Here is a 9580-nt window from a genome sequence, read left to right as displayed (position 1 = left end):
GGAGACGAACATTCCAACCTTCCTAAGGCTTCTCAACGTTCAAGCTTCTCAAAGGTTAGTAAACATATATTGCTCATTTATAGTTTTAATTTATATGTATTTGCTCTTTGTCTAGGTTAGTAAAAACTTTTACTTGTTTTAAAGAAAATTTTTAAATTCCGCCGCTTGCTCAAAGCGTTAAATCTTTTCTTAACCCTAGATCAATTCCAACAGAATATCATATGAATATGCACTTTAATTAAAAAAAACGTGGATCAAGTTTAAGGAGCAGTTTGGATTTTGGAAAACTATCTAATAGCTTTTGACATGGAGTTTGGAAATTTAGTACCCGAGATGGCATCCTATTAATGAGATATGCCGCAGTTAGGACAGCCTCTCCCCAGTAATGTTTTGGGACATGTGTAGTGAACATAATAGATCGGGCCATTTCTAGGAGATGGCGATTTTTCCTCTCGGCTATCCCATTTTGTTGGGGTGTGTTGACACATGAACTCGTGTGTACAATACCCTGAGCTTTGAAAAAATCACCAAGAATAGAGTTAACAACAACGCACGCCTCGTCATTTCAAATGCATTAGAGATCAAATATTTTTCATACGTGTCGTTTATGTCTATTAAACGATAAGTATGACATGTTGTTTTTCCTTTATTTCTTTCATTGTATTTTCCTTTATTTCTTTAATGTCTCATGACTATATAAAGCCTTATACTCGTACATTTCTCATCAAGATTGGAATAAACATTTTTCACTCTCAATCATTTAAGATGAGAGTTAGTTTTCCCCAATTCTCAAATCCAATCTCTGTCTATCCTAACCTAGAAATGTAATAAAATGCCACATGAAAACACTAACCAATGCATTCAGCATCATGAAGTTAGAAAAAGGCATAAGAGGGTAGATAATCATTCGAAAAATAAATTAAAAAACTATTAGCGGGACTCGATATAGACGTTCGTCCTAATGACCATTAGTCATCTCGTAGGCTGATCGAAATGAGTAGTTACCATAGTGGTCAAATTCCCAAAGAATTTTGTATGAAGTTAGAGTGAGGCCGATGGGAATACCTTAAATATCAGTACTTATTACTCTTCATGACATTCAACAAAAACAACAGCTCAACTTTTCTCCTTGTTGTGGTCTTTGGTCTCACTCCATCTGACTTTTTCACTGCTACCATCATCGAAACCTATTGAAAAAACGTCCCCAGACCGATCATCACATCCATGGCCTAAGTAAGAATTCACTAACCTCAATAGTCATTTTCGCATCGTCCTCGACACAAAAATGAACTTTATTCTCGAAGTGATAACAAAATAATCAAAGACCTATTGATATATTTTGTATCTAGCATCCACTCAGACGAGATCATCGGGGGTACCTTAAGGGAATTTTATTCTTCTCTAAATATTAGTTTTGACGACCAAGATTCAGATCGCCTCACTCGAGCCTTCACATGTCTGGTCGTAATCAACCACAACACAAGACCTCAACAAGTTTCTCAATAACCATAATTTGACATGGCTCCACGCATTCTGGTCGGTCTTCGATGCCCGCTTCATAAAGCAACAACAAGGCTTTATAAAATAGTTCCAATACTTTTTTTGTTTTTAAATTTGAGATCGAATTGGAATGCAAATATGTCTCCCTCAAATTCTCGATAACCAAATCGCTCGATGTCCACCAAAGTACATGGCTTGAACGTCTCGAATATGGCTCTAGAGTTGTATGATTTCTTAATCATAATCTTTCTCGTTAAGATCTTCTCCAGTCCAACCTCTTCGTCTACAATCTCTCTTCCTACACATCCGCTCTTTCCTTGTTCATTTACCTCAATAGAGAGATATTTTCATATGTGGCTTTAGTCTTTTATATGATTGATTGTCTCAATGTTGAAGAGAAAACAACACATTGAGGACAATACAATTCTTTATCTGTTTAAAAAATAATTCTTTGAACTTTGGTGATATTGTCATCTTTTTTTTATAATTGCTAAGTAAGAGGGAGAAACTCTGAAGCGATAGGATATTAGATTTTTGCTTCTTGAAATTAAAGATCTTTTGCATTATCGAAGTTAAGTTTACACGAATGAATTTGGGCATTCGGACGGAACAAAATTATGTCCCGGTTGAATCAAAAATTCAGTTTTAACTAAAATAGAATGTCTAGTCTCACATAAACCATAATTCAACTAAATTGAAATGAGCACATTGTTTCAATTTTAGAACGATAGTATAAATTATGTTTTGTGAACAATAGCATAATAAGATTTCATTACCTATTCCAAACCAAAACAAAATATAATTGGAAAAATTTCATAATTAATCTAAAGCATGCGTCACTTTTTATATTTCACTCATATTTTTAAAATATCTCACCAGTAGCCGTTTTTTTTCGGATAAAAATTCCTCATGTTTCATAAATTTAATCAATTATTGAAATTTGATCTATAGTTATTGAAATATGATAAACAATTATTGAAATATGATCAATTGTTATTGAAATCTGATCAATTGTTATTGAAAACGGTTATTTACGAAAAACGATTATTTTTTACTATTTTCACAATATAATTCGGTCCTATTATGTTCCAAAAGGCCTTATTTGTATACCAGGGGATTTTATTTTTTTAATCGCGGGATATGGGCTCTTAAAAAATTATATTTTATACATAAGTTTTTTTTTTCTCGCACGCTCCTTAAAATTTTAAATTATTTTTTTTGTTCAGATATATGCACTTCCTCACTGAAAATCCCATCTTCAGCATCCAAAGTATATTCAACGGACATATTTTTCTCCCTAGTTCTTGTTCATCGCTAATTGGCGGGAGAAATACATGGAAAATAATAACATTTAAAGGTATTAAAAAAATATATAGGAATGGGAAATAGTATCGTTTCTGATATGAAAACTGATAATAAAAAAAAAATTAAATAAATAAATAGATGAAAGAAAAGAATAGAGTTCTCTGGAATCCTCGTGAAGTCTAAAGTCTAAAACAACATTAGAACTCTCTAGACTCTCCGCTTCTCTCCCTATAAATTCTCCACCATTTCCATACCTTTGCAATAACAAGAAGCTTACAATATCAGCACTGAACTAGTTCAACGGCGATAACTTGCTATACACACAAACACCGACATGGAAGACGACTTCGAATTCTCAAGCGCCGGCGAGGAGGAATCGCCGATGGAGATCCCCGGCGAGGGAGAGGATTTCGGCGATCCCGTGGGATCGAGCCTCAAGGTCGGCGAAGAGAAGGAGATCGGGAAGAGCGGTCTGAAGAAGAAGCTCGTCAAGGACGGCGAGTCGTGGGAGACTCCAGGCTCCGGGGACGAGGTCGAAGGTGCGTTTGTTTTTTTTTTTTTTTTCATTTTTTCATCGCTTCGATGCCGATCAATCGTCAATGTCGATCTGTTTGTTTGACTGTTTTCCTGATTGGCTTGGATTTTGTTAATTCTGTGTAGTTCATTACACTGGGACTTTGCTTGACGGGACTAAATTCGATTCGAGCCGGGATAGAGGAACTCCGTTCAAGTTTAAGCTCGGCCAAGGTAATTTTTTTTTCTTCTCATTTCTAGGGTTCAAAATCTATAATTATGAATTGTGCTATTAGTCTTCGTTTAAGTGTACCGATTGGAAAGGGAATATGAACACCTGATCTTTCTTTTTGTTCCTGATGCAAGCGGAATTTCCTTAAGGAGTGATTATGATAACCTTGGAAATGATATTGACTATTATAGTTCATACTAAAATGGTAGTTCCAAGCATTTGATAATCGTACTAAAATTGATAACTGCAAGAACATAAAACTAAAGCTACAATTTGAAAGCTCGTAGATTCTAGGATCGGAATTTCTTTCAGAGTAATTCTGTTAACCTTGGAAATGATATTGACTATTATAGCTCATCTTCAAGAGAGTAGAATCCAGCATTTGAAAATCGCATTAACATTGTTGACTGCAACAACATAAAACTAAAGCTACATTCCGAAAGTTCATAGATTGTCTTGCTTAGCATAACGTTGGTATAGTTGATGGATATATATATATATATCTTGCAAATTTAACTACTGGTTTGAAGATTGCATAGAAATTCGAATACAAGTTTTTATTTCGTTGTTCATTCATATATGATTGCTCGTTCATTGTAGGACAAGTGATCAAGGGATGGGATGAAGGCATCAAGACAATGAAGAAGGGCGAGAATGCGATATTTACAATTCCTCCGGAGCTTGCGTACGGAGAGTCTGGATCGCCTCCCACAATTCCTCCAAACGCCACTCTCCAATTCGATGTTGAGCTTCTTTCTTGGACCAGCGTCAAGGATATCTGCAAAGACGGTGGAATATTCAAGAAAGTGCTTGTCGAAGGAGAGAAGTGGGAGAATCCAAAGGACTTGGACGAAGTATTTGGTATGAGTTGTTCGCTCATGCTCTCCTTTTTTTTCATCCCCTGCCAGAGATCTTGAAATCAAAAAAATGTTGCAGGTGGATTTTTGTCATGATTTATTGTTTTTTTTTTCTTCTTGTTGCAGTTAAATATGAAGGCCGACTTGAAGATGGGACAGTGGTTTCGAAATCTGATGGGGTGGAATTCACAGTTGGAGAAGGTTTGTAAAAAAAAAATTTCCCAATTTAAGTGTATTTATTAGTAAGAGTTATTGTTGACCGGAGATTCTTAACATGGCATCCTGTGAGTACAGGTTATTTCTGTCCTGCATTGGCGAAAGCTCTGAAAACAATGAAGAAAGGAGAGAAGGTTTTGTTGACAGTGAAGCCTCAATGTGAGTCAAGTTTTCCGCTCTAGATGTTCCTACTACTTTGGTTTATTGGTTGTTTCGTAAATTTAGCTTTGTGTTGCTGTTGAATCTTTGCTCAGATGGCTTTGGGGAGAAGGGTAGAGAAGCGATTGGCGATGAAGGTTCTGTGCCTCCTAACGCAACCCTTCATATAACTCTCGAGTTGGTTTCATGGAAGGCCGTCACTGATATCACCAAAGACAAGAAGGTTCTGAAAAAGACCATAATTGAAGGCGAAGGCTATGACCGCCCTAACGAAGGAGCTGTTGTCAAAGGTAACGAACCATTGCATGTTTTACCATGAAGACCTTCGATAATCTTCTGGTGTGTCATGAATCTTAACATTTTCGAGTTCTGAATCGAATCTTCCAGTGAAACTTTGTGGGAAACTGCCTGATGGTACAATCTTCACCCAAAAGGGCACTCTGGAGGAGCCATATGAGTTCAAAATTGACGAAGGTAACAGCTTTTTAACACACCAGTTTTTTGCTACACATGCTAGCAATGGAATTACATGTAAAACGGGGTTGAAATATGTATAATTGTTCTATGTGCAGAACAAGTTATTGACGGCCTTGATCGAGCTGTGATGAACATGAAGAAAGGCGAAGTTGCTTCTGTGACAATCCACCCAGAGTATGGTTTCGGGTCATCTGATTCGTCTCAAGATATGGCCGTCGTGCCTGCTAATTCAGTGGTTACGTACGACGTTGAGCTAATCTCTTTTGTGAAGGTAACTAAAACATTTTCACGCCACATTCCTTCAGCTATTGTGGACTGTGTTGAGGCTGAAAGAGATCTTCTTGGTCCAGGAAAAGGAATCGTGGGATATGAACACACCGGAGAAGATTGAAGCCGCTGGGAAGAAAAAAGAAGAGGGCAATGCCCTCTTCAAGGCTGGTAAATATGAAAGGGCCTCAAAGAGATATGAAAAGGTTTGTATATTTACCGTTCCTCATTCGATCGATTCATTGCTGTTCTAGTCATCGTTTTACAGCCTGGTTTATTAATTTGTTGCAGGCTGCGAAGTTTGTTGAGCACGACTCTTCTTTCAACGATGAGGAGAAACAGCAGTCAAAGGCGTTGAAAGTGTCTTGTAACCTCAACAACGCGGCGTGTAAACTCAAGCTGAAAGACTATAAACAAGCTGAGAAGCTCTGCACCAAGGTCCGTCAAAGAGTGTCTCCTAATATTGTAACACCAACATTTTGGGGCAACGAATAACAATAACTCTAACACTGTGGAGCTCTTGTGTAGGTGTTGGAGATCGACGGAAAGAACGTAAAGGCTTTGTACAGAAGGGCTCAAGCTTACATTCAACTCGTGGACTTAGATTTGGCAGAGATTGATGTCAAGAAGGCTCTTGAGATAGACCCTGATAACAGGTGGGTATTGCGTATGGGCACATATATATAAGAAAAAAATTTACAAAACATTTTGAAATTAACTGATTAACAATTGTCAATTTTGAGTTTTTTAGCAAAATAAATTTTTTAAAATTCTTTTGATGGTCATTGACTCTCGTTAGAAAAATATTATTAATAATTTGTGAAAATTTTGAATATTTCGCTAATTTTTTTTTACCAATATTAACTATTTTGCAAATCTGTTAGTTTAACCAATTTGATATGTATGTGCTAACTCGGGCTTGTATACGTTGTTAGGGAAGTGAAAATGGAGTACAAGTTACTGAAGGAAAAGGTAAGAGAGTATAACAAGAAAGACGCTCAGTTTTACAGCAACATATTTTCGAAGATGAACAAAAACAAGCAACCAAATGCGGAGCCAATGACCATTGACAGCAAAGCCTGAGGTAGAAACTAAAGCTATGCTTTGGTTTTTTTATTTTGCTAATCTCTATACAATACCAACATGCAGAGAGTCATCGAGTTTGTGTACAAAGTATGCGTTGTTTTTCTCTTTTGTGCGTTTTGGTCTGTTTGTGGCGTCAAATTGTTAGATAGTGTCACATTGTGCACTGAATGTGCGATGAGTTTGTGTACCAATTATCAGTGTCATTATCGTATGTCAGTTTGAATGTGAAATAACAAGAAAAGTTATATAACAGAATTTTTCCAAGCTAAAGTGGAATGATAGCACATTGTGTTCACTACTATGACTCTCTCGTAATATCTTTGAAGGTCAATGGATCACCCAAAAACTAGATTTGTCTTTTACTAGACAAGATAAATAGCTGCTTACACGAAGGCACCAAATATATTCAAAGTGTCCCAAGTCTTGTTGTATAATCAAATAATTTTTTTTATATAAATGAAAAAAAGAGGATAATTTAATATCAAAAATGAAAGTTTTATATATAAATTAATAATTAATTTATTTACACCGGTTAACATTTGAACTCAATTAGCTAGAACAAAATTAATATTTAAATTTTGAACACACGAGTGTTGCAAACAAAAACATGAACAAGCAAATCTCAACCTGCAATGAGATTACATCAGGTACGCAAGGGTACATGATTTTCTACCTATGCACCTGCCAAGAACCTCTACTAAAAACCATGTAACCTTGACAGGTAAATAGGGTAATTTTCCCAAAATTACGTGAACTTGACCTGCCTGCTATAAAAAGACCCTTTCCTGAAATGAAGTAACACCGATAAAAGTTTGGAACAAAAGGTTAAGTACTGCAAAAAAAAATAGATAAAAACAAAATAAAAATTCTCGAATCGTCTAATTTTTAATAGTAGACAAAATAAAAAAACCAACTATTAATACCTTAATCTTGGATACATTAAGCATTCGACTATGAGCAAATAACAAAGTTGCTTTGAACTAGAGGTGTAAAAGCCAGATCAATGTAAAATATTGGAGCAGGAATCAAGTCTCAGTACACATGCTAGTCAAGAACAAAAACCCTTTTAATCTGAATCAGAAAAAAGTAGCGGATACAAAATCAAAACTGAGTTCATGACATGAAACTAAGCAGTTGCGGCGCCTTTTCCCTTCTTCCTCTGGAGCTTCTTCACGTAGAACTCGAGCTCTTTGCCTTCAAGGATGTAACTGATTTCGCAAGAGTTTAATTAGAACAAAAAAAAAATATACAAGAATACACTGTTTTGGTATAGAGAAAATTTAAAATTTTGGATAAATTACCCATCAGCTCGGCCGCATTGGCCAGGGCGGGACGATATGCAAGCATAGAGTCTGCCGCTGCTGAACTGCTCTTCGATGTGAGCGTCGAGTTTTCGCTCTTCTTGTCGTTTCTCAATCTTCCTTACGACATGGCTACTCTTCTTCACTTCCTCGGTAACTGCCTCTCCCTCCTAATATACACACCATACATAAATCCCAAGTGAATAAGAAAAATAATTCCACAATTTGATGGGATAAGAAAACCCCCAGAGTAACTCTAGTTTTTGCAACTCAGTAATAAATTGCTCATACGTTAGTACTTAATCAAATTTTCTGTATTCATGCAATGACATAATAACTAAATCTCTTGTTCAATTTCTCCTTATACACCACACACATACATCCAAAGTAAAAACGAAAAGCTAATTCAAAAACCTCCAAAACTCGATTTAATTTTCGCATTTTAGGTATAAAAATTAATTAAGGGGTACGAAATAAAATTAATATACACCCCAAGTTAATATGAAAGCAAATTCCACAACTTGATGGGGGTACGAAAACCGCAAACTAATTTTAGATTTCGCAACTCAGTAATAAATTAAGTTAACTTTATTCATGTAGCTTAATCTATATTTTTGAGTCTCGACAATCATAAAAAAAATTATTTTTTTAAAAATTAAATTGCACGGCACTCTTGAAATTTGATGGGTTTGAAAACCACCGAAACTCGTTTCAGTCGCACACCAGGTACTTTATTCAATTTCTCCCTAAACCCTAATTCAAAAACCCCCAAAACTCGAATTAATTTTCGAGTTCTAGGTATAAAAATTAATTCAAGGACGAGAAAAAGTGAATCGAAGGGTTACCTCGGCGGTGGTTTCCTTCTTGGCAGAGACGGTCTTCTTCTTCCTCCCGATATCGACACCGTAGTGTTGGAGATACCACTGCTTGAAAGGGGCAACATCGACTTGGACGATCGCACCTTTCACGAGGGTCTGAGTTCGGACGAGCTCGTTGTTGGAAGCGTTGTAGACAACGTCCAAGAGCCGAGTCTTGCGAGTCACAGCCTCGCTTCCCCACGAGAAGTTTCCAGTGTCCAGTCTCAGGGCTCTCCACTTCACATTCCCACCCCTCACTCGGATACGACGAACCGTCTTGTTGCTCGACAGCTTCGTGTTTCCCGATTGGCGTCCGAGCTCGTACCTGTTCGATTATTGCACATATTTTGATTAGAACTAGGAATACAAAAATCAGAAGCGAAAAAAAGAAGAAATAGGGATCAAATTACTTCCGCTTCTTTCGCCAGCTCTTCTTCTTGCCTCCTGTGGCACGACGCTTGTGCATAGAGTCACGAGAGATACCCATTGTTGCCGAGAGAAAAAAAGTCTCCAAGCTTTCTCTTCGACCGAGCAAAACAAGTTCGAGTATAAAACCCTAGCCTATGTGGGCCGGGCTCAGATATTGGGCCATTTGTAACCGATGCATAGTAAAAAGATTTATTTCCAAAATTAACCGATAGGATAAATATGCTATAGTGAATTAGAGATTCCAAAAAATAATAATAATAATAATAATAATAATAATAATAATAATTAACGTTCGTATATCAAGAAAATCATATTTTAATGACATCTTTTGTCAACAAATTTTGGTCTTGCGAAAATTTGTTGGCATGGAGCCAACTAACA

General features: G+C 36.5%; 2 protein-coding genes across 2 annotated transcripts; one reads left to right on the top strand and one right to left on the bottom strand.

Annotated features, from left to right (window-relative positions):
- Positions 1 to 2965: 2965 nt before the first annotated feature.
- On the top strand, positions 2966 to 6803 carry LOC149394257 (70 kDa peptidyl-prolyl isomerase-like). Its single transcript, XM_089616984.1, has 12 exons — positions 2966 to 3344; positions 3466 to 3552; positions 4151 to 4411; positions 4534 to 4608; positions 4702 to 4782; positions 4878 to 5072; positions 5170 to 5256; positions 5355 to 5530; positions 5610 to 5732; positions 5818 to 5964; positions 6055 to 6182; positions 6462 to 6803. The coding sequence occupies exons 1-12, from the start codon at positions 3140 to 3142 to the stop codon at positions 6607 to 6609; spliced, it is 1713 nt and encodes a 570-aa protein (XP_089473110.1). The 5' UTR covers positions 2966 to 3139; the 3' UTR covers positions 6610 to 6803.
- Positions 6804 to 7509: 706 nt separating this feature from the next.
- Positions 7510 to 9305, bottom strand: LOC149394256 (small ribosomal subunit protein eS8). Its single transcript, XM_089617098.1, has 4 exons — positions 9181 to 9305; positions 8759 to 9095; positions 7914 to 8083; positions 7510 to 7820 (listed from the first exon to the last, which is right to left on the bottom strand). The coding sequence occupies exons 1-4, from the start codon at positions 9255 to 9257 to the stop codon at positions 7739 to 7741; spliced, it is 666 nt and encodes a 221-aa protein (XP_089473224.1). The 5' UTR covers positions 9258 to 9305; the 3' UTR covers positions 7510 to 7738.
- Positions 9306 to 9580: the final 275 nt, after the last annotated feature.

The sequence above is a fragment of the Urtica dioica genome, chromosome 6, assembly GCF_054948205.1.
Source record: "Urtica dioica subsp. dioica isolate 48M chromosome 6, U.dioica_male_clone48M_v1_H2, whole genome shotgun sequence".
NCBI lineage: Eukaryota > Viridiplantae > Streptophyta > Magnoliopsida > Rosales > Urticaceae > Urtica > Urtica dioica.
This window is presented reverse-complemented; position numbering and strand designations above follow the sequence as displayed.

Coding starts and splice junctions, on each gene's coding strand:
- LOC149394257 (XM_089616984.1), top strand. CDS start 3,140: ATGGAAGACGACTTCGAATTCTCAAGCGCCGGCGAGGAGGAATCGCCG. Junction 4,783..4,877: donor GTTGACAGTGAAGCCTCAAT/GTGAGTCAAGTT, acceptor ATCTTTGCTCAG/ATGGCTTTGGGGAGAAGGGT. Junction 5,733..5,817: donor CCTCAAAGAGATATGAAAAG/GTTTGTATATTT, acceptor AATTTGTTGCAG/GCTGCGAAGTTTGTTGAGCA.
- LOC149394256 (XM_089617098.1), bottom strand. CDS start 9,257: ATGGGTATCTCTCGTGACTCTATGCACAAGCGTCGTGCCACAGGAGGC. Junction 8,084..8,758: donor AGAAGGAAACCACCGCCGAG/GTAACCCTTCGA, acceptor TGTGTATATTAG/GAGGGAGAGGCAGTTACCGA. Junction 7,821..7,913: donor CAATGCGGCCGAGCTGATGG/GTAATTTATCCA, acceptor TTGCGAAATCAG/TTACATCCTTGAAGGCAAAG.